This window comes from Antennarius striatus, chromosome 10, assembly GCF_040054535.1.
Source record: "Antennarius striatus isolate MH-2024 chromosome 10, ASM4005453v1, whole genome shotgun sequence".
NCBI classification, from domain to species: Eukaryota; Metazoa; Chordata; class Actinopteri; order Lophiiformes; family Antennariidae; genus Antennarius; species Antennarius striatus.
In genome coordinates this window covers 20801569-20826681 of record NC_090785.1, presented here as the reverse complement: position 1 = coordinate 20826681, position 25113 = coordinate 20801569, and the positions used below count along the sequence as shown (strand labels likewise).

The 25113-nt window shown below is 45.0% G+C and overlaps 1 protein-coding gene across 5 annotated transcripts; it reads left to right on the top strand.

The window, feature by feature from the left end:
* On the top strand, nt 1-13024 carry rell2 (RELT like 2). 5 transcript variants are annotated; one of them, XM_068325579.1, is made up of 6 exons: nt 1-519; nt 7912-8121; nt 9308-9370; nt 9489-9552; nt 10138-10314; nt 10399-13024. In XM_068325579.1, exons 2-6 carry the CDS (start codon nt 7926-7928, stop codon nt 11957-11959), a joined length of 2061 nt encoding a protein of 686 aa, XP_068181680.1. In that variant the 5' UTR covers nt 1-519; nt 7912-7925; the 3' UTR covers nt 11960-13024. The 5 variants fall into 5 exon arrangements, with proteins under 5 accessions (XP_068181680.1, XP_068181684.1, XP_068181683.1 ...); XM_068325583.1 differs by lacking the exon at nt 1-519 and adding an exon at nt 532-1139; XM_068325582.1 differs by lacking the exon at nt 1-519 and adding an exon at nt 532-1183.
* The last annotated feature ends 12089 nt before the right edge of the window (nt 13025-25113 follow it).

The window sequence follows — 25113 nt, the reverse complement described above, 5'->3', positions numbered from 1 at the left end:
GAGACCAGCTGAAGATTTCTGATCGGTTCTGACATTAATGCCAATCACTGATCATTGATAACATATTGATCAGTGCAATCAGACACGTGGAATCATTTGCGATGAGTTTAGTTTTATCAGCTTCGTTAATAAGGTTTTATTCTCTGCTTCTATATTTTCAGAACCATCTGGTCGGTCTCCAGTTTAATAGAACAGATTCTGTGTGACACAGAACAGACCCGTTCAATACAGGTCCAAACGAGACGAGTCCAAAGAACACCGGGTCAAAGCAACACCCATTCAGATCTGTCCACCGTGGACGTCAGAAGGGTGGACGCTGGTCTCTCTGGTCCCACACAGGTTAACTCGAACTCGCAGCAAGACAAGCCCACGCAGCAGGGACCTCCCAGCTTCCTGCAGCTCTGCCCTCCGCATCATGCGGAGCCTCGTCCTTCTCCGACCGGGGATCGAGGAGGGGGCTACGGACATGGGACGTCCTTCCACCACGGAGGACCGGGCGGTGTCTCCACCGGACTAAAGGTGGGTGTCCCGGTCGGATATCTGTTTGGGGCTGGGGACCAGTGGGTGTCCCATCTCACACAGGATGACAGGGTCGTGGTGTGTTGACTCGCGCCTGGTGATGAAGGTCACGCGTGGAGCGGTACTGATGGGTGGCGCGTGGAGCAGCATTACTATCGGTGATGCTTTGGGTCGGTCCAGACCTGACACCTCGTCACGACGTGTCAAACGACACGACAACTAGATGATGTGTCGTAAGATCCACGCGCAGAGACGAAAATGCAGCAAAACCTGTTTAGGAGTGTGAGGAGTGCGTTACGAGATTCTGCGTCATTTGACCGTCTGGTGATGAACTCCACGCGTGTCGCATTAGAACACCAGCAAACGGTGTCCTGCTAGCAGACGTCACTCCCACTGCATCAGGAAACGGCTACTAACGGACCTCATGTGACGTGATGCGGACAGATGTCCCCAACTATCGACGTGGTCTCGGACGTGTCGCCGAGCCGCTTAGGGACTGATGGACTACTGGTGTGTCAGGAAGAGTGGAGAGGACATGACATGGTTTAAGCGGCTTCATGTTCAATGTTGCTGAAGTTAAAGTTCTGACCTGGAGGATGTGTGTGTGTGTTTCTGATCAGGTGATGCTGGATGAAGCTGCTCTAGATGACCCATGTTTCACTGGGTGAGACTTTAGGTCCACATGTAAAAAACAATAGATGACATGAACCTTCAATACTCTTCAATAATTATACAATTTCCTCCGGGATTAATAACGTATCTATCTATCTACTTTATACTGGAGGGCCTATAGTAAATTACATGAAAGTTTGATATTTTCCACTGTAGGACCTACAGTAAATAACATAGATGTTTGATATTCTCTACTGTAGGACAGAAAGTAAATGACCTGAATTTTTATTATTCTCTATACTGTCGGATATGCAGTAAATGACATCTTCTTTTCCTTTCGTCTTTTCCCTTCAGGGGTCGCCACAGCGAATCAATTGCCACCATCTAACCCTGTCCTTTGCATCCTCTTCTCTCACACCAACTACCTTCATGTCCTCTTTCACTACATCCATAAACCTCCTTTTTGGTTTTTCTCTAGGCCTCCTGCCTGGCAGTTCGGAATGTTGCATCCTTCTACAAATATATTCACTATCTCTCCTCTGGACATGTCCAAACCATCTCAGTTTGGCCTCCCTGACTTTATCTCCAAAACAAATTTGCTGTCCCTCTGACATACTCATTCCTGATCCTAACCATCCTGGTCACTCCCAAAGAGAACCGCAGCATCTTCATCTCTGCTACCTCCAGCTCTGTCTCCTGTCTTTTCCTCAGTGACACTATCTCTCGACCAAACAACATCGCTGGTCTCACCACAGTTTTGTACACCTTTCCTTTAATTTTAGCTGAAACTCTTCTATCACACATCACACCTGACACTTTTCTCCACCCGTTCCATCCTGCCTGTGTCACACTTCTTCACCTCTTTTCCACACTCCATTGCCCTGGAATATTGACCGTAAGTACTTAAAATCCTCCACCTTCTTGATCTCTTCTCCCTATAACCTCACTCTTCCACTTGGGTCCCTCTCATTAACACACATGTACTCTGTCTTACTGCGGCTAACCTTCATTCCTCTCCTTTCCAGGACAAACCTCCACCTCTCTAGCTTGTCCTCCACCTGTTCCATGCTCTCACTGCAGATCACAAAGTCATCTGTAAACATCATAGTCCATCTAGATTCCTGACTAACCTTGTTTTTCAGCCTGTCCATGACCATAACGGACAAGGAGGGGCTCGGGGCTCATCCCTGATGCAGTCCCACCTCCACCTTGAACTCCTCTGTCACACCAACAGCACACCTCACCACTGTCTTACAGTCCTCAAACATGTCCTGCACCGCTCTAACATACTTCTCTGCCACTCCAGACTTAAAAATGGGCACCAGCACACTTCTCCATTCCTCAGGCATCTTCTACTATCTCAGATCCTGTTGAACAACCCAGTCAGAAACTCTACTGCCACCTCTCCTTGACACTTCCATACCTCCATAGGTATATCATCAGGACCCAGTGCCTTTCTACTCTTCATCCTCGTCAATGACCTCCTCACTTCATCCTGACTAATCTTTGCAACTTCCTGGTTCACCTCTTCTGGTCTTTGTTCTCTCTCACTTTCAACCTCTAAAGTACTCTTTCCATCTTCCCATCACACTACTGGCAACTGTCAATGCACTTCCATCCCTATCCTTAATCACCCTAACTTGCTGCACGTCCTTCCCATCTCTGTCTCTCTGTCTTGCCAACCGGTATAGATCAGTCTCTCCCTCCTTACTGTCCAACCTAGCATACAAGTCATCATAAGCCCCTTGTTTGGCCTTTGCTACCTCTACCTTCACCTTACGCTCTATCTCCCTGTACTCCTGTCTACTCTCCTCAGTCCTCTCAGTGTCCCACGTCTTTTTAGCTGACCTCTTTCTCTGTATACACTGTATACTGTACCTGTACCTCCTCATTCCACCACCGAGTCTCCTTATCTATCCTTCCAGATAACACACCAAGTACTCTCCTACCCGTCTCCCTGATCACATTAGCTGTAGTTGTCCAGTCATCTGGAAGCACCTCCTTGCCACCCAGAGCCTGTCTTAACTCCTTCCAAAAGTCATGCAACACTCTTCCCTTTTCAGCTTCCACCATTTTGTCCTCTGCTCTGCCTTTGCCCTCTTCATCTTCCTCACCACCAGAGTCATCCTATACACCACCATTCTATGCTACGCTCTTTGCCTATCACTACTTTGCATTCACTGATCTCCTTCAGATTACACCGTCTACACAAGATGTAGTCTACCTGTGTGCTCCTTCCTACACTCTTATGGGTCACAATATGTTCCTGCCTCTTCTGGAAGAAAGTATTCACTATAGCCATTTCCATTGTTTTTGCAAAGTCAACCACCATCTGTCCTTCTGCATTCCTCTCCTAGATTCCCATTACCTCCTCATCACCTCTGTTTCCTGCACCAACATGTGCATTAAAATCTCCACCATTGACAACTCTCACTTCTAGTTATGCTCTGCATCACATCATCAAAGTCCAACCAGAATTTCTCCTTCTCTTCCAGCTCACATCCTATCTGTGGAGTATACCCACTATCAACATTGAACATTACGCCTTCGATTTCTAGCTTCTGACACTCTTTTTACCTCCAGGACATTCCGAACTAACTCCTCCTTCAAGATAACTCTTACTCCATTTTTCTTCCTATCTACACCATGACAGAACAGCTTGATCCCTGCTCCTAAACTTCTAACCTTGTTACCTTCCCACCTAGTCTCCTGGACACATTGTATGTCTACCATCCTCCTCTGCATCATGTCAACCAACTCACTACCTTTTCCTGTCATAGTTCCAACATTCAACGTCCCTACTCTCAGTCCTATACTCTTGGCGTTCCTCTCCTCTCTCCTCCTACAAACGCACTTTCCTCCTCTCCTTCTTCGACCAACAGTAGTCCAATTTCCATGGGCACCCTGTAGGTGAACGACACCAATGGCGGTTGTTGTTAACCCGTGCCTCGACCGATCCGGTATGGAAGTCATACGTTCAATTCGGTCGAGGCCCGGGTTAACATAGAGTAAATGAAATGACCCTTTAATATTCTCTACCTTAGGACATACAGCAAATGACATGGACCTTTAATATTCTCGACTGTGGGACATACAGTAAATGACATGAATGTTTCATATTCTCTACTATAGGACTGAATGTAAATGGCATGAATTCTTAATATTCTTTACTGTAGGACCCACACTAAATGACATGAAAGTTTAATACTCTACTTCTACTCTAGGACATACAGGAAATGATATGAACGTTTAACATTCTTTATTGCAGGACTGAAAGTAAATGACATTAATGTTTGGTATTCTCTACTGTAGGACTGAAAGTAAACAATATAAATATTGAATATTCTCTACTGTAGGACTGAAAGTAAATGACATGAACGTTTGATATTCTCTGCTGTAGGACTGAACAGATGTGCTTTGACTTATCTGCCTTGCTGAGTCAACGCTCCATTGATTGTCACTGTAAAACACGACTGGGTTTACCACAGTGACCAAAATGAATAGCAGAAAATAATACACTCTATGTTGATGTATAGTGTAAAGACTGACAGTCTGTTGATTTGTGGTATCTTTCATCCTGTTCATATGAAGAGTCTGTGTATTTTATTAATTGAGGTTATCTCCCACCAGTGAGAGCCCAGAGGCTGACACAAGTATGGGGCAATGAATCAGAAATGTGCAATTGAAGATTCTCTGGATGGTTATGTCCTGAGAGCAGGCAAGCAGACATTAGTGAACTGTGGGTATCTTATGGGAATGACGGGATTGACATGGCAGAGTATGGTGTGGACCTGAGGCAGAGCAGATTGAATCACAAACATGTGACTTGTGATTTCTCGTTTTACAAACAAACCTTGGTCAGACATTTCCTTGAAGGTCATCGGGACCTGGGTTTAAACACAGCTGTGAACAGATGAAGATCAATCAGTCAATCAGCTTTTAATCCATGCTTTCATCACTTCCAGGAGATTACTGTAACTCACTTTTTTCAGGCTGCCCCAAAAAGTCACTGAAGACACTTGAACTAATCCAGAATGCTGCTGCCCTTGTCCTGACCAGGACCAGTACCAGAGGCCATATTTCTCCTGTGCTGGCTTCTCTGCACTGGCTTCCTGTGAAAGCTAGGGTAGATTTTAAAATACTCCTCCTTACTTACAAAGCCCCTCATGGTCAGGCACCAACCTACTGTATCTGAAGGAACTTTTAGTTCCATATAATCCATCTAGAGCATTATGCTCTCAACACACAGTCCTACTGGTGGTTCCCAGATTCTACAAAATTACAAATACAAAAATGGTTCGGTGGCGCAGTGGGTAGCGCTGTTGCCGCACAGGAAGGCGGGTCCGGGTGCGAGTCCTGCTCTGTACGGAGTTTGCATGTTCTCCCCGTGTCTGTGTGGGTTCTCTCCGGGTTTTCTGGCTTCTTCCCACCCCCAAAAACATGTACTGTATAGGTTCTCAGTCATCCAAGTAATGGTTATTCAAAAGCTGTTTGAGTCGATCCACTGGATGTTAAGAAAGTTCTTGAAGACGTTTTGTCTCTCAACCAACTGAAGAAATCTCTTGGATGAGAGACAAAAAGTCTTCATAAACTTTCTTAACTTCCAGTGGATCTACTCAAACAGCTTTTGGGCATGTACTTCAGGTTAATTGGCCATTCAAAATTGCCCATAGTGTGTGAGTGTGAGCGTGCATGGTTGTATGTCTCTGTGTGGCTCTGTGGTGCACTGGCGTTGCACCCGGAGTTTGCACCGTCACGTCCTAAGACAGCTGGGATAGGCTCCAGTTTCCCATGACCCGCTACAGCAGCCAAAGTGGTTCGGAAGATGAATAACATTAGGGAAATAACCTGCTGTATAGTTCAGGTGCGGGATTAAATTAAGCACACTTGGTTTTTCTTTTTTGGATGTAGACACAGCATGATCTGATAAATGTCTAGTATAAACATTTTTGGCAGGAAGGGAATCACACAATAGCTGTGGGCTGTGTGGAGGAGGTTAATAAGGCTGTGTGGAGGAGGTACGTATGGCGACCGGCTGGTCTGTGTGTGTGTATGTGTGTGTGACAGGGCGTTAATGTATCTTGATAAGCCAGCAGCAGGACGACTATGATAAGCATGACTCACTGTTGACTGCTAACACTTTGACTCGTGCGTGTTGTGACTATAGAACCTGATGATCTATCAATGTGCTCACCTGGACTCTGGACAGCAGTAGACATTTTTTCAGGTTCTACAGGTGTAAATGAGAATTCTCCTGAATATGTGCAAACACAAATTAAAAATTAAAATTAAAAAATTAAAATTAGTGTGTGTGGTTGTGTTTGCCCTCTCTTCTCACACCGTCTCTGGGCCTCCAGTTTTTCCTGGAGATAAACAGAAAAGGTGGAGTTCACAGTAACTCACACTGTCTAGGAGGGGCGCACACACACACACACGCACGCACGCACACACACACACACATACACACACACACACACTTGAAATTGTTGAACCAAATGGTAGCAGCTGTTTTAAAGCCCACCATGCTGACACTCGTCTGTTGGGACGAGTACACTGTGGACCGGCAGGAAACCGGTAAGAGCTTCCTCTTTGTCGGCGATCTGACCAAATGGAGATGTGTTCTTTCTGTTCCGAGGTGAGACAACATATTAACACTTCGACAGGGAGGAGGTGCCTGCATTTAGTCACTGTGACTGACTTGTTACTGAGCAGCTACTGAGCAGTTACAGACTAGTTACTGGCTAGTTACTGATCACTTACCGACCAGTTACTGGCTAGTCACTGACCAGTTACTTACTAGTTACTGACTAGTTAAACTCTAGTTACTGACCAGTTACTGTCTAGTTTATGTCTAGTTACTGACTAGTTACTGACCAGTTACTGACTTGTTACGGACTAGTTACTGACCAATTACTAACTAGTTATTAACTGGTTACTGACTACTTACTGAGTAGTTACTGACTAGTCACTGACTAGTTACAGACTATTTATTGACCAGTTACTGAGTTGTGTCTGTCTAGTTACCGACTATAGACTGACTAATGACTGACTGGTGTCTAACTGGTGACTTACTAGTTATTGACTAGTTACTGACTAGTTACTTGCCAGACTGCATTTGTCTGTGCATCATTCTGTGCAGAACTCACTTTTCAAAATAAAGCATCTTTAGATTGATAATCAATAAAAATTCAAACCTTCTGTGCCGCCCGGTACCTAATGGTCCGTGTCGCGACCCAGTGGTTGGGGACCGCTTTGGGGAGTTGACTTGTGTCTGTCACAGTGGTTCATAATTGTTAACTGGTTCCCTTCTGGTGAGAATAAGAGGGTCAAAGAGTGCAAGAAAAATTGTATCTGATTGTTTTCCATCTCCTCAGTGATCAAGAATTACTGGGCTGTGTGGATTTATTTTGCCCCATGAGTGAAAATTAGAAACTCAATATTCATGAAGAATGTAGGCCGTTCCCTGTGAATTGGCTCAGCCTTAATGGGCCCAGTGAGGAGCTTTAGGTAGCTTTAGGTGTGCCTGTGCTTGTCTGGTGTTGGTGACTGGTAGCCTTTAAAACACTGAACAGGTTCCTCCACCTGACCTGAGCACCGAATCAAACCACATCTGTGGGAAGGCTCTGATGAAGGTTCTTGTGGACATTCAGGTGAAAGTTCTTTGTGAAAGTTCTGTGTGGAGGCTCTGGTGAAGGTTCTGTGTGAAGGTTCTCCTGAAGGTTCTGGTAAAGGTTCAGGTGAAGGGTCTGGTGAAACTCATCCTCCCTCTCTGTCCCTCAGGCTGATCCTACATTATGACTGAATCAGAGGCCTCTGGGGTGGGGGACGTTACCCCACCCTACATGATATTTGTGGTGGTATTCCTCTTCTTCCTCACTGGACTGTTTGGCTTCCTCATCTGTCATCTGCTGAAGAAGAAGGGCTACCGCTGCCGCACTGGAGACATGGGTGATGAAGAGGAGGAAGAGGAGAAGCTTGGAGGTGATGAAGGTGAGTTGACAATAAATGAATGTAAATCTTTAAAAACAAATGTTTTTTCCCCATGAAGAAGCATATGGAGGGCAATTACCAGGAATGCAGGAGCCTAGAAAACTTGCTTTGCATTATGGGAAATGTAGTATCCATCATTTTTGAACATGCCCCTTTTGACGTGTCTCCTGTGTTGGTTTTTTTCAATTTACTGCCACTCAATCAGAATGAAATGTGCATGGCTGAATGGAGGAGCTGGGGAATTATAATGTGCGTGTTAATTTTCTGTGGTGGTGATCAGATGAACGACACTCCATCTTTACTGCATTTTACTAGGAGTCAAGAGAAAGAACTAAAAAAGCAATTAACTATTATCATTATTTGTGATGCTTATATTTGGATGCTTATTAACGTTTGTGCACAGATTCCTGAATCACATGACTAATAAGAAAGACAGTCAGGATAATAGTGAAGGTTATAAATTACCATGACAACACACACACACGCACAGTGACCTCACTCAGACCATATACCTGACAACCTGTCTCTGTTACACTTGAACAATTAGGAAGTAGTTTCCAGAACAAAACACAAAACCTTTACTAATTGTCCATCACAGATATATCATCAATGTTTTAAAAAAATTAACTTATTTAAAACCATTATTTACAGCGAACATAGGCGTCCAAAAAGGCAGGTATGATGTGAATGATCATCTAATACATTCAAACTCTTAGTAATTTCTTAAAATCCAACAACAACAACAAATTCCAAATCAAAAACAATATCAAATTCAGAAACATCTGACTGGTGGGATTGGCTTCATGTTTCTGGAGGCGGGAGGAAACCGGAGAACCCGGAGAGAACCCACACACCATGGGGAGAACAAACGAACAAAGAAGCAAACAAAACTACTCCAAAAATTTTGCGGCGTTCATAAACGTGTAGGACAAAAGCTTCCTATCTACTCATTGGTCCAGATATATTCCAAAGTTCCTTGGTTTTACCTAAGTATCTAGAATGTGTCCTTAGAACTGACTTCATCAACAAGGGTACATGCTACAGTTGATTTAACATGAGTGCTTCTTATGTTCTGGTATCTCGTGAACTGGAAAGAACCAGCCTCACAGCAGGTGGTCTGTACCATTAGGACTGTACCATTATAAAGGTGTGGGTTACATTAGTTCTACTCTCTGCTGTTTTTCAGATGAGGATGATGACAATCAGGACACAGTGGAGCAGATCCTCAAATGCATTATTGAAAACGAAGGTGAGTAATTAAAAGAAATCTGACTAGTGTTTTAAAGCTAATTAAAAATACACCATTCCAGTGTCATTTAATATCATTGATTTTAACCTGAAGTGTGACCTTCATTTGTCACTTTTAGCTAACATGGAAGCCTTCAATGAAATGTTGGGAAATCACAACGTGTGTGTGCGCCATGACTCGAGGTGAGCTCATCCAGCAGAGACATCAGACTCATCCAGTCTGGCCAAAGCCTCCAAACGAAGATCCTGTCAATTAAACATTCTTTAAGACTAAAGGAATTTCAAAATAATTTTTTGAAGTGACGCATTGTTCATTTATCCTCATCTTTCCATAAAACCTTGTCAAAATAGATCAATATATTATATAAATCACTTTAGGCTACATTACATCATGGTCGTAGCAATGAAAATGTTAGTGAAGGTTTTCATTTAATTCAGAGCAAAAACTTACAGAAAATGATATCAATTAAAGTCGGTGAAGTTTATGATGACTGTGATTCTAGTGCTGGTTGGCTGTAAAAGTCAGAGAGTGATATCACTGCTTTTTAACGTTTGTAGTTTTAATAGTGTAATTGTGTAACTGACTTAATTTCTGGCTGCAAAATGTGTGTCCTCTCCTTGTTCTCATCTTCATGGGGATTAAATGCTGAATGCCTGTCAGTACAGTCCATAGTTGACATTGTCCACCGTGGTGCTAAACCAGCTTCTTCTTAGTGGACTAGAGATACTAATATGAGAAGAGTATTAAAGGATAATGTTGATGTCCAGGTTGCGTAAGGAGTCCATTGGTGGTATTCCTTCCCATCACCACACGGTCCACTCAGGCACTGACCACAATTCCTGCCTCCTCTGTGCCCAAGTGCGATCTAAAAAGGGCCGACGACAAAGCCGAACCCCTCGCTCCAAACAACGATCAGGAGAACAGACGGTCTTCTCCGTCGGCAGGTAGTAATCCCAAAGTAATCCCGTAAGTATATGTACTTACTCTAATGCTAATGCTAATGCTAAACTGTACCTTACTCCTGTCAGGTTCAGGGTGACACATCATGATAAGAAGCTTCATGGTGGCTCCAGTACAATTATCAGTTCAGGGGATCATCTGGACCAATCCCAGGACAGTGTGGAGCAGAAGGAAGGTGGATACAATCTGAGGAGCATGTTCAAGGATGTCCAGCCTCCCTCAGAGAGCTCCACTGGGGTTGTTTCAAGTGTGGGAAAACGCAGAAGGAGTCTAACCTTTTTTGGCCTAAGACGGGGCAGCGATCCCGCTGGTGTTAAAGTAGGAGAGTTGTTGGCCAGGGAGGCTGGAGGTTTTAGATCCAACACTAAGCAGCAGCTTGTCACAGTTGAAGAACAGCTGCCAACAGAACACACAAAGACCACGTCTGAATCTGGTGGTAAACCTGAAACCCAACTCCCAGAACTTGAAACCCAACCCCCTGTTTCACCAGAAACAGGTTCTCTAAATTCTTCCTCCTCCAAACGTAAACTTCAGGACAAGGACTCTATTTCTGGAAATGAGGATTGTTCTAAAGATGGGTCCAGTCCAGAACCTCCTACGAACCCGATTGGGAATCTGCCCACTGGGAGATCAAAAGCTTCCACCTCCACTTCATTCTTCATTCCTGCTTCGGGAGAGGCTTTTGAGGTAATGGCAAGAGCGAGAGGTGTTGAGGACAAGGTTTTAAAAGATACAGACTTTCACAGTACTGAGGTGTCACAGAACTTTGAACCCAGTCTAGGCTTTACTTCTGTCATTCAGACCGATCAACCTGAACCTAGCAGATGTTTTTCTGTTACCCAAACACCCCCTGACCCAAGTTCCAGCTCAGATGTGGAACCAGGTGTAGACAATAGGCTAGCATCAATTAACATAGGTTCATCCCCTGTGTCTTCAGTCTTTTTGTTAACAACTCCTACCACACCCGTATCGGGAGTGCCAAGCCATGACAGTTCCAGAAATATGCCATCAGAGGCTGCAAAAGCTGCCTTAACCTTTAAAGGAAGCACCATCCATTCACCTGCTGGCTCCCTACTGGAGACCGAGCCAGTCCCGCTGCAACCCCCATCTAGTTCTCCAGCTGACTACAATCGGTCCATTGGGAGTTCGCCTCCTGAGACATCCGTATCATTTATCGGTAAAGGTGAGAAGGGTTCAAACCCATCACCTGTGAAAGAACAAGGAGGAGCCAAAATCCCACAGAGAGAAGAAAGTGAGAAATTAAAGAGGCCTGGAATTCTCAAAAGGAGTCTCTCACCAGTTGGGAGTGGCTCTAAAACATCCACCAGTCAACCTTCAGAGAACACCCTGAGTAATCTGCCTCTGTCCCCTTTGAGTCTACCGTCTCATTCCTCACCTTCAGGCAGCAGAAAAAGTTACGTGACCATTATGAAGGCCAGCCCTGACAGCCGGCGAGAGTTTTCTGTAGTCACTATGGTGGAGGAAGAAAGAAAGGCCTCTGAGTTAGGATCAGAAAACAGTGTAAGCAGTCCAGCGAATGTTCAGGAAACAAACCGTTGTGCTTCACAGGTTGAACAACCTGAGGGGTTTACCAGAGGAGAGTCCAACAGTGAACCGAGAGAAGGATGACGTGGTGGAGGTGGTTGATGCTAAAGGGATGCAGGTAGAAGAACAAGAGATGAGATGAGAGTTTGGAGAAGATGGACACAGACTAGAGTTTAAACTGTCCTCTGAAATTCAAAAGAAGGTTCAGAAGACAGGAATATATTTATCGTATTAGTGAAGTAAATATTCACCCACAGCTGGGTAATTTCTGGTGGAAAAGGTCACACAGACTAGAGTTTAAACTGTCCTCTGAAATTCAAAAGAAGGTTTAGAAGACAGGACTAAATTTATCGTATTAGTGAAGTAAATATTCACCCACAGCTGGGTAATTTCTGGTGGAAAAGATCACTCTCATCTTTTGTGTTTTAGATTTTGGAGTGCTCTATCAGACTTCTGATCCAGACATTTACTTCCATCTATTGAGACTGAGCTGCAATATTTAGTAGGCTGGAAAACGAGGCTAGAATTCTATGATCGAGGCTAGGATTCTGTGATTGAAGCTAGGATTCTACTGTATGATCGAGGATAGGATCCTATGATCAAGGCTAGGATTCTATGATCGAGGCCATGATTCTGCCGTCATTCTGGTGTATTAAAGCATATCAAAGGTCTGAACAAAATGGTACATAAAACTTTGAAAGATAAAATTGTTCATCTTTCAAAGATAAACTTTGAAAGATAAACAATTGCTCCAAAATCATGAATTTTAATGTCACTTTGCTAATGTGTTACTACTCATGGTTGCCTTAATTTACCATATTAGCATGTTTAAAGTTACCCTAAGTGATTAGCACCAAACCAGAACAACATATCATACTAATGTGTTTTGGGTTCTGCAGAAACACTGCTTCTTACTTAGTAGGAAAAATGACTTATTCCTATTAAAGGCATGTCATTTTGAAAAGTATATTTAGTTAAAAGCGGAGCAGTGGAATTCAATGACAGATAAGATTGAGACAACTATTGAATCTTTCATACATTTAAATTAAATTTCATGTGTTTAAGTCATTGTTTGAATTCATTTGGTTTCATTTTTGTCTCAAACCAACTGACATAGAAGAAAATTCCAAATAAAAGAATTGTAAAAGATTTTGTCCTGACTGAGAGACTTTTGGTGATGAAGTCGTCCACAGTTCTGTTCACCCAGTTATGTATTCAACACGTCAGCAGAAGACGCTTCACAACGAGCCTCCCAGAAGACCTACGACTACTGGGAAATCAAAGGAAAAGTTTGAACCCACATCACTTTCACAACGTTTGGATGCATCCATCGGTTTGTGCGTCACACAAAATGACAAAAGGAAGTGCCGCTGGACTTAGCATACAGTACTTCATTTCAACAATGACATGTTAGCTGTAATGTTGACTGGTGAGTGATATGACGTGCTTAAATATGAAGACTTCTTTAATGAGTCTGTTTAAATATGTGAACCCCAATCTTAGAATTCCCTTCCTACCAGCACTTTGTTCTTTCATTTAATGAACTAATATCCCTGTCCGTCAGTGAGTGGTCGTGTAGACAGTTGAACTTTGCAGGAGTATTTCCCACTCAAAATAATGAGAGTGAAGCTTTGGGAATGGTGTTCCTGCGAGGACTCCATTAGAGCCTGTGGCCCTAGAGAATTCTTCTGGTTAAGTTTACCAGACATGGGTCAAAGTTCTGTCAGCATCATTTCCTCATCTCCGTGGGAACCTACCCACAGGCCTGTAGGATTCTTCTTTTCCCCCTCACTTCATGTCCTTCTTTAGCTCTCCAACTTAATCTGTTTAGCTGTGAAGCTCTTCTTTTTCTGTACTTTTCTAGCTGGAAATCCAGAATAAAATACAGACTTCAAAAGATGGTTTATCTTTTATGCTCTGAATGTTTTAAAGTGAGATCACTTGTCAGCAGACGTCACTCCAGACAACCTTATTCATCTGGTCTGACGGCTCTGTGAACAGCATTGTTCCCATCACTATAGTCCGAAAGCACAGTGGCTTTATTTATAAAATATAAGTGACCAGAGGGGTCAAGATAGTTGCTTGATTCAGAATAATGTTTGACTCAAGTTGATTTGCATTTGAAACATATTTTAAAATGTAAATGTAAATATATCTACTTTATTAATTCCCATAAGGAAATTGTTAGCACACTCCAGCACACACTGTTAGTCTTGATCGCATGCATATATGGTGTGTATAGGCCAGTAACTCACACACACACGCACACACACACACACACACACACACACACACACACACACACACACACACACACACACACACACACACAAGGGGCCTGCAGGCATGCAGTGGAGGGAAGGTGGGGTGGCAGGCAGCTCCTTTGTGGGTCACCCCCCTTATGAGTATCTTATAAAGGGAACTGGGCCTTGAAGGACACCTTGGCAGTGCTCGGGGGGGTGAGGTGATGCCTCCCACTGTCAGCTCACACTCTGAAATGACTGGACGAAGCGGGAATCAAACCGCCAATCTTGTGATCATAGGACGACCCGCTCTACCAACTGAGCCACTGCCACCCCAATAGCAGTTTGTAATTCTACTGTAACAATAGGCCAGAGATAAACTGTGTTATGAAATAGGCACCCGAGGACCTGATGACATGTTGGAGGGCCAGTAAAGTGTCGTGTCTGAGCAGCATAAAGACAGAGTTATCTGAGGCTACGTTATCTGAGCCGGATCTGTTTGAAACCGTAACTGACGTCGCAGCGTTTTTTGTCGCAGGGACACGCCCCCCAGATAGCAAAAGTTTCAGTTACAGCGCCCACGCAACAGCGCATACCCAGCTTTTTCAAAAAAACTTCACTTAGGCCAGTTTTTTCAAAAAGTTGGGTTTTAATTCCTGATATCTGCTTTGTCGTGTGGACAGAATATATAACCTAGCCAAAAAACTTCCATCCATTAATCTTCTACTGCTTATTCATAGTGGGGACGCGGGGGCAGCAGTTTCAACAGGGAGCCCCAAACATCCCTTTCCCCAGTCACATCCACCAGCTCCGACTGCGGGATCCCAAGGCGTTCCTAGGCCAGTGTTGAGATATAATCAATCCACCTGGTCCTGGGTCTGCCCCGAGGTCTCCTCCCAGCTGGATGTGTCAGGAACACCTCCCTAGGAAGGTGCCCCGGAGGCATCCGCACCAGATGCCCAAACCACCTCAACTGACTCCTTTCCACGCGAAGGAGCAGCGGCTCTACTCTGAGCCCCTCGTGAAGAGCAGTGTTTCTCACCCTATCTCTAAGGGAGACACCAGCTCTGCCTGTGAAAGCCCATTTCCGCCGCCTGTATCCGCGATCCTGTTCTCTCGGTCATGACCCATTGCTCATGGAACCATTGCTCTTGGAACAGTATAGTGACCCATTTTCATGACCACAGGTCATGAGCAATGGGTCACCATACTGTTCCACCCCTCATCGGTCCATCCGCTGTGGACCATCTGCTGTGGACCTGTGCTCCTCCCATCCCACCAATATCACCCCTCACCTAACCATCAGCTGGGGTCCTGCTGCCTCTCTTCCTCCGTGTCACCATACTGTTCCACGCCTCTTCCACCCATCCGCTGTGGACCATCCGCTGTGGACCTGCACCTCCTAGCCCACCAGTATCACCCCTCATCTATCCATTGGCTGGGGTCCTGCTTCCTTTCCTCCTCCGTGCCGCCATACAGTCATCCATGCAGTTGTAATTGTGCCTTGGATTTACCAACTACATGATGGGGAACATGTATTGAAGGCAACAACCCCTATGTAGCCTATCTGCCACTCTCTCTGTGTCTGTCATTCTCTTACCCTGTCCTTATCTTCCTTTTATTTCTTTTCCACCTAACTGGTCAAGGTGGATGGATGCCCAAAAGAGTCTGGGTCCTGCCCGGAGTTGTTTTTTTTTATTTTTATTTTATTTTAAACAGTGTTATAATCCCCAAAGGGATATTAAGAATGCACACTCTAGTTTCTGTTAGTCAATCACACGCATGCATATTAGTGTGTATAGGCCCCTGTAATACACACAAGCACACACAAGGGGGCCTGTAAGCATGCAATGGGAGATAGAGTGGCGGGCAGCCCCTGTGTGGAGCGCCCAAATGAGCAGCTTGTGAGGGGGAAGGCACCTTGCTCACGGGCACCTCGGCAGTGCTCCAGATGTGAGCTGACACCTCCCACTGGCAGCTCCGGGTTTCTTCCTCATCGAGGGATTTTTTCCCGCCATTGTCACTTACGCTTGGTCTGAAGAAGAAGAAGAACACTTTATTAATCCCCGCAGGGAAATTACATAGTCACTCAGGTATTTTTACATGTTCTTTGTGTTAGTTTATGACAATCAGTGTATACACAGGCCCCATGAAACACAGCCCACAGGGGGGCCTGTAAGCAGACAGTTAGCAGTTAGTACACACATCAAACAACACACATTGGGAGGCAGAGTGACGGGCAGCGGCTTCAGAAACGCGCCCCAATTGAGCAGCTTGTAGGGGGGACGGCGCATTGCTCAAGGGCGCCTCGCTCAAGGCCGCCTCGGTAGTGGCTGGGAGGTGAGCTGACACCTCCCACCGTCAGCTCACACTTACTCCGGAGATGTCCTGGCGGGAGCGGGATTCGATCCGCAGATGGTTGGGGCGATCTGTCTTCAAGACATCTGCTCTACCTTTGAGCCACTGCCGCCCCAAAGGGAGGGTTCAATTGGGTTTTTCTGTCTGTTAAAGTGCTTTGAAATGCTTGTTGCCGTGATTAAGCGCTATACAGGTAGTCGTCGACTTACGACCGCGATTGGGACCGACAGATCAGTCGAAACTCGACTTGGTCGTAAATCGACTCTTAAGTAAAAATTCAATCCAGCAGCGCTGGTTCTTGGCTGTGGGTCGTCCGGATCGTCAGCTGGGGCAGCGTGTGGGTTGGTGGGAGCGGGAGACGATCTTTTCATAATGATTGTGAGCTTTGTCTGAATTGTTCGTTTCTTTTTCTCCTCATAAATTTCACGATATGGACGGAAAGCGTTGTTTGCCATCCGTTCAATCCTTGCAAATGTTTCTATGTTCTATGTCCATTTCTTCAAAGTGTGCACGGAGTTTATTTAACAGGGAAAAGCCTTCTGACAAGCCTTTGGTGGTGAACATTTTTTCTGTTTCCTCCTCTTCTTTCTCTGCTTCTCTTCTCTCTTCTTCTTCCACTCTTTCTTCTTCCAGTGCGATCAGTTCTTCATACAGCGCGATCATTCGTGAGTTCTCCAAGGAGAGGTTTTTTGCCAGTTTCACTATTTTCTCTCGAATCTGATCAAGTTCTTCATCACTTTCAGCAGAAGAGTTCACGTAACGCTTGACAGTTTTTCCATACGCCATTCATACATTTCTCCGTCACAGCCTCCTAAGCAGCCCAGCCCCTCAGTAGTGGGCTGGGCTATTGATCTCAGTGTAACTGAACAGCGTTTGTGCGCCGTGGGGACTGAAGAGAGCGCGGGAGCTTCAGAGCGTGAGTACTGTGGCTGGAGGGAATGCCCGCGTTACCCGGACATTGTGGTCGTAAAGTCGATCGGTCGTAAGTTGCATAGGTCGTAAGTCGGCGACTACCTGTATAAATAAAAATTTATTGATTGATTGATTGAGGTGAGGGTGGGAATGAAGATTGAACGGTAGATGGAGAGGTTTGCCTCTTGGCTTGGCTCCCTTGGCTGAGCAACAGTGCGGTAAAGCGACTGCAATACTGCACCTGCTGCCACAATTTTCCGTCCAATCTCACGTTCCATTGTTTCCTCACTCGAGAACAGGACCCAAAGATACTTAAACTCATTCTGCACTCGGAGAAGGCAGTCTACTGGCTTCCTGCTAATGACCATGGCCTCAGATTTGGAGGTGTTGATCCTCATCCCCGCAGCTTCAAACTCGGCTACAAAACAGACGACTGAGCACTGTAGGTCACAGGCTGATGATGCTACAGAACCACATCATCTGCAAAAAGCAGTGATGTAATCCTAAGCCCACCAAACTGTAAACCCTCTTTAGCATGACTACGCCTTGATATCCTGTCCATAAAAATCACAAACAGAATTGGTGACAAAGCGCAGCCCTGGCAAAAGCCAACAGCCACTCGGAACAAGTCCGACTTACTGCCGAGAACCTGAACGCAGCTCTCACTCTGGGCGTATAGGTATTGGATGGCCCTAAGGGGAGGCCCCCTCACCCCATACTCCCACAGTACCTCCCACAGTGTATCCCTGGAGACCCAATCGTACGACTTCTCCAAGTCCACAAAACATATGTAGACTGGATGAGCTTAATCCCAAGCCCCCTCTGGGATCCCTGTGAGAGTGAAGAGCTTGTCCGTTGTTCCACGACCAGAATGGGACCCGCATTATTCCTCTTCATTCTGAAGTTCGACAATCGGCCGGACCCTCCTTTCCAGCACCTTGGGGCCAACTTCCCCAGAGAGGCTGAGGAGTGTGATGCCTCTGTAGTTGGCACACACCCTCTGATCCCCCTTTTTAAGAAGAGGAACTACCACCCCAGTCTGTCACTCTTTTAGCACTGTCCCAGACTTCCACACAATGTTAAAGAGGCGTGTCATCCATGACAACCCCTCAGCATCCAGAGCCTTCACCATTTCCGGGCGAATCTCATCAATACCCGGTGGCTTGCTACCGTGAACTTGTTTAACTACGTTGATGACTTTGACGTTGATGACTTTGCCCAGAGAGATTGATTTGAATCCCCAATCATCAGAGTACGGGTTGGTTGGGGTAGTTGGATTAATGAGTTCCTCAAACTGTTCCTTCCATCGATCATCAACCTCATCAGTCGAGGTCAACAGTGTCCCATCCTTTTCATAAACAGCTTGGATGGTCCCCCGTTTGCCCCTTCTGAGGTGTTGGACAGTCCTCCAGAACAACTTTGGTGCCGTCCGAAAGTCCTTCTCCATGGCCTCTCCGAACTCCTCCCACACCCTCTGCTTTGCCTCCATCACAACCAAGGCTGCAGTCTTTCTGGCCTGTCGATACCCTGCAACTGCCTCAGGAGTCCCCAGGGACAACATGCCCCTGAAAACCTCCTTCTTCAGTCGGACGGCTTCCCTGACCTCCGGGGTCCAACATAGTGTTGAGGCACCCAAGACATTGAGACCACAGCTCTCTGCTGCAGCTTCAGCAATGGAAGCTTTACTGAATCTTTCATTGCTGAAGCTGCAGTAGGTTCGATGTCCTCAGCCTCCACTGGGATGCACAAGAAACTTCTTCAGAAGTGTGAATTGAAGGACTCATGGACAGAGTCGTCCTCCAGACGTTCCCAGTTCACCCGCACCATTCGTTTGGGCTTTGGTCTATCCAAACATTTCCCTCGCCAACGGACCCAACTCACCACCAGGTGGTGATCAGTTGACAGCTCTGCCCCCCTCTTCACCCGAGTGTCCAAAACACACATTTGAAGGTCAGATGATATGATCACAAGATCGATCATTGACCTCTGACCCAGGATGCTCTGGTACCAGATACACATTTGAGCATCCTTGTGCTTGGACATGGTTTTAGTTAAAGAAAATACATGACAAGCGCAGAATTCCAACAACATAATGCTGCTCGGGTTTAGATCAGGGCGGCAATTACTCCCAATCACGCCCTTCCAAGTGTCTCCATCTTTGTCGACATGTGCATTGAAGTCCACCAGGAGAACAATGGAGTCCCCTACAGGGATCTCGTGAGGACCCCATTTAAGACCCCAAGACGGACAAATACTCCGAGCTGCTGGGCTGCATACGCACAAATCTGGGGTGCATACGCAAATCTGGGGTGCATACGCACAAACAACAGTCAGAGTTTTCCTTCCCACAGCCTTAAGGCACATCTGTCAAAGTCAAGCCCCGCGGGCAAGATCTGCCCAAGGGCGAATTATTTATGGTCCACTGGATGATTTTTACTATTACTATTAGAACCGACCTGCAGGCCACATTGACCCGCTGGTGTTTTGCATGCACCTAAACTACATTCCCCACAATGCAACGGTAGCAGAAGTCACTGCAGCACAGCAAGCGGATTTGGATTTGGATTTGGATGTTTATCCACAGGGCAGCACGGTGGCGTAGTGGGTAGTGCTGTGGCCGCACAGCAAGGCAGTTCCGGGTTCGCGTCCCGCTCCATGCGGAGTTTGCATGCTCTCCCCGTCTCTGCGTGGGTTCTCTCCAGGATCTCCGGCTTCCTCCCACCTCCAAAAACATGCGCTTCAGGTTAATTGACCAGTCCCAAATTGGCCGTACAAATGAGTGTGCGTGTGGTTGACTGTGTCTCTGTGTGGCACCGCGGTGCCCTGGCCCAGGTTTTTTCCCGCCTGACACTCTAAGCCAGCTGTGAAAGGCTCCAGTTTACCATGACCCATGACAGCGGATCAAGCGGTCATGACAATGGATGGATGGATGTGTATCAGCAGTCAGAGCAGAGGTTAAATTTAGCCACTCCCCTCGTCAGAATTAGCTAAAAGGAAGGTGGATGCTGAGAGCAAGGGGTTTCAAGCCAAATGAGAGTCAGAGTGAATGTTCAAAGAGGTAAAAGTTAAACCTGTGTGTCTTCTGCTGAGTTTGCATGTTTCATCCCCGGCACAATGCTCCAGCTGTGCATCCAAGCTGCTCGGATGCTCTTTGTTTCATAGCACAGACCTGTGTGAACAGTTGTTCTCTCTGATGAAGCTGAACAAAACATCACACAGGAGCCGTCTGACTGATAAACATCTTCACTCAATCCTGAGGATTTCTTCAGCTCAGAGCCTGACTCTGAACATTCATGAACTTGTATGAAAGATGAGACACCATCAAACCTGGGGCGGCAGTGGCCCAGTGGTAGAGCGGGCGGTAGAGCGGGTCATCCAATGTTCTGAGATCGGCGGTTCGATTCCCGCTCCCGCCCAAAAAAACACCCGGAGGTGAGCTGACAGTGGGAGGTGTCAGCTCACCTCCGGAGCACTGCCAAGGCACCCTTGAGCAAGGCGTTGTCCCCTCTCACAAGCTGCTCATTTGGCCGCTCCACAAAGGGGCTGCCCACAACTCTACCCCCCATGGCATGCTTACAGGCCCCCTTGTGTGTGGTTGTGTGTATTACAGGGGTCTGTGTACACTAATATGTATGCGTGTGATTGATTAACAAAAAAGTAGAGTGTGCATTCTTAATTCCCCTTTGGGGATTATAACAGTGTATAAAAATTTTTTTTTAAATTAAAATATCAGGATCAGCCTCAGACAAGTTAACATCACACAGCAGTAATGTATTTTCAGTTTTAAGTTCAGGTAAATTTAACATTTGTTCCTACAAGACATAATGTTTCTTTGAAGGAAGTATTGTTTTGTCTGTGTGCCATAGATTTTTGTATTTTATTGCATTTATTCATGTTTATTTCAGTTGAATAGACTGCTAAGGGCCATGAGAAGCTTTAAAACTGATGATTTTTTTTAACTATTTGAAAGCAGTGATTGGTAGGATTGTTGAGCAGCACAATAATTTATTTATTTTTTTGCACAATTGTGTATGCACACTATCATTATTGCAAGCACAATAATGCATTTTCATTTCATAATGCATGCAATTTCATTTATGCATTTATCTTGATATTAAGGAACATATTTTCCTTATGCATTGAGGTAAGCCCCACCAGATCCAACTGGTAACGCCCCACCTCTAACACGAGCTCTGACTCCTTCCCCTCGTGAGGTGACATTCCACATCCCCAAAGCCAGCTTCTGCCACCCGAGTCTGGTCCGTTGTGACCCAAGGTCACCCACATGGCAGCACCCCATCGATCTGCCCAGCATTTAAGATTATTTTTGTTCCAAGCAGTTACGTTTCTCATTAGTGTGGTGTAATAATACCGATTCTGGTTTTTCAACAGGCATTTCAATGGAAACCACAAGCTGGTCAGGTTAGGTGGCGTCTTGTCATGCATGGCTGTGTTGATGGCATTCAACCTGTTAAAAATGACATTATTCATATGGATAACCACTATGAAATCAGTGAACATGGGGCTTTGCCAGAACTAATAATAACATTAAAATTCCATCAACTATAACAATAAATTCATTAATTGAACAAGATTCAATTAATGAATCCTTTGGAAAAAGATGGGAACTATGGCATTGATGTGTTTTCCTCACTCCTGAATATAGTTCAGTAAGGCTATGTGTGTGTGTGTGTGTTTTTTCCAGATGTGTTTCTAAATGATTTGTGAATTAATACACAATGTCTAAATGAAATTTTGAGAAAAAGGTGATACTAACAAACAATATATACAAGAAATGCATATGCATATGGTATGATAATCAGGCTTTGCCAAATCCATAGGTATTCTTCAAAGCAAAATTAAACTTTTCTTTGAACACCTGGAATGAAACATGAAGGGGCAACCTGATGTGTTGGCCATTGGAAACATGGTTGTGAAGATAAGTCATCATCTCCCTGATGAATGAACTCCACGGATGGACTTGGTGAAAACCCGATGGGAGGGACTGTTGTGTTGTGTAGGGTTCTTTTACCAGCAACAGTGACGACTACCTTCAGGTTTGCTTTTCAATCTTTTACTTATTACAGATGATCAGACATACAACTCAGTACAACACTTTTCATTTAGGAGTCTGCACCCGGAAGTACCCCCTAAGGCCCTTCTTCTTCTACAAAATAGATCAGAGTCAACCAGTCATAGTGCTCAAGTGTTTATGAACCAAATTAGCAACAATTTCCACAGCATGTTTTGACACCAGTTATTTTTGGTTTGCTTTATGAGAATGGTCAATATTTCTTGTTTGTGCATGAACTGTTTTAACTCAAAATGGATTGTTACTGTAATTGTTCATTCCTCTCCCATGAATGCATTATATTCAATATACACACATACATGCATACAAAAACATTTATTAAAATTTCTATTTGATTACCTTACCTCAAAAGTAGTTCATTATTAATAAAATAATAGTCAACCTAAAAGGCAAGGATCTATGTCAAGTATTGTGCCTTCTGCATCTTGAAAACAATCTCTCCAGTGGGTTATCACCACTTCACCTCTCTTGTTGCTCCTTTTTGGTGACAGTTGAATGGTGAAAATATCATCTACCTGGTCAACAGTCAAGGTGCCTGGTTCAAAGCAGAACATGGGGCGAAAGTTGTCTGGAGTGTCTGGATTTCCTCCAGAACACCAAGAATTTTAATTATTTACAGAATCTATAAAACAATCAAAACAAACATTGGTATTTTTTAAATTCATTTAGATTTATTTGTTGCAGCCTAACATAATCAAATCCATAAACTTTGTCAAAATCCGCTCCTGGTTTTCCCCTCATCCGCCCAGCTCTACCTGCCTTCCACTCCAAACTCATCAGTGCAACTGCCTTCACCTGTGTTTCCTCACCTGATCATCACCTGCCTGCTCAGTACATATACCCTCCCATTCCTCTCAGTCTCTGCCAGATTGTCTTTGTGTCATGCATAGCTCTCTCGCGTTGATCTCCGGACTGCTTCCTCGGTTACGATCCTGCCTGTCTTCAACCAGTCTTCCTCGTCTCTGCCCCGGTAAACTGACCAGCCTTCTGTCCTTGACTACTCTGCCTGCTCGTTCCTTGTCTGATACCTGTCACCTGGGATTCCTGTTTACGGAGACTGTTTGTCTGGAATATTGCTGCCATTCTGTGCGAACCCCAGAATAAACTGTTGGACTATTACTGCTCTGGTCTCAGTCTGTGCTGTACGTGGGTCCTACTTCTGACCCGTTACAAACTTAGTTTATGTTGGTTGATGGGTAAAATTCTGTTCCATATTCTGATTAACTCTAAATGAATACTGAATATTTTTGAAATGGACCTTGAAACCTGTGGATGACCTAAAACATAATAATGTCCTGTACCAGCAGATCCCTGTTTTTGATTGACCGAAGAACCCTGAGACATCCTGCACTGGCCAGGTAGTCAAGCAGAGGTGCCTTTTCCTTTTCAAGGTCCCCAATGGTTGTGCTTTCAGATACCTGGTATCATCACAGAATAGAATATGGTATAACCTTTAAAAGAATCTCCCTTGATCAGGCAGTCTTCACAGGGTGACTAACTGTGCATGAGCAAAAGCAGGAGGCAAACAAAAGACAACTCTGACTACTTAAGACCATTAAGAGCCTCAAGAACTCCCTTCTTGGACCTCCTAAATCACCTCCTTCCTCACTTCTTCCTACATCATTTGAGAACTTTACAGACAATCATCAGGTTGGGCTCATAGGATGATCTCTTGAAGTCCGGAATGACACCCTCCCAAACAGCATATCTTTTTATGTTAAATCTGCTGTGCTGATTTACATTAATTTTGCTGGCCAGTTCCAGCAGTATAGTCTTCACAGGAACATGCTGACTACAATGAAAGAACAAAAAAATAATGATCAGAAACAGTAATGTGACATAATTTTTCACAAGCTGTCTATGTTTACAGGTACAGTATGTCGTATTCCCATCTAACGTCATGGTTGTATATCAAAACCATTCATTCATTCATTTTCCCAACCGCTTCATTCGCTTGCTTGGGTCGCGGGGAGCTGGAGCCTATCCCAGCTGTCTTGGGGCGTGAGGCGGGGGAAATTCTGGGCTTGACGCCAGTGCTCCACGGAGCTACACAACACACACACACACACACACACACACTCCTCCGGGCAATTTGGGACCGGCCAATTCACCTGAAGCACGTGTTTTTGGAGGCTTCCTCCCACCAAATAATTCAGTCGTATTCTTGTTGTACAATGTAAGGCCTAACAGCTAAACAGTCTATGCAAATGATCAGACCATACTTGATTCTCAAACTCATAATCTGTGTGTGCTACTCACATGCGGCTCTACATACTGGCAATGATTGCCTGCTGTAATCCTTCATCCTCAGAATTATCACCAGACATGGTAGCAACAGACGTTAAATAAGAGTTGTTGTCCTCATCAAGACTGCGTGTTTTATTGCGTCTTGTACTGCTTGAGGTAGGATCACTGTCGAGACCACTGGTGTCAGGAATACCATCACTTCCTGCGGGGCATGTTCCATCAGGACCAATTGTGCCTCTTGTACTACTTGTGCCAGGAGGACCACTTTCAGGACCTCTAGTGCCTAGAATACCATCACTTCCTGCAAGGCATGGTCCATCAGGTCCGCATGTGTCAGGTGTCCAGTTTTGTCTTTCTCCATTGTTGTGGCTAGTGCCAGGGCAGTC

What these genes read in the sequence shown, in the direction of transcription:
- rell2 (XM_068325579.1), top strand. Translation starts at nt 7,926, where the DNA reads ATGACTGAATCAGAGGCCTCTGGGGTGGGGGACGTTACCCCACCCTAC. An exon ending in ATGCATTATTGAAAACGAAG is followed by an intron (nt 9,371 to 9,488) that starts GTGAGTAATTAA and finishes TGTCACTTTTAG; the next exon opens with CTAACATGGAAGCCTTCAAT. An exon ending in ACGGTCTTCTCCGTCGGCAG is followed by an intron (nt 10,315 to 10,398) that starts GTAGTAATCCCA and finishes TACTCCTGTCAG; the next exon opens with GTTCAGGGTGACACATCATG.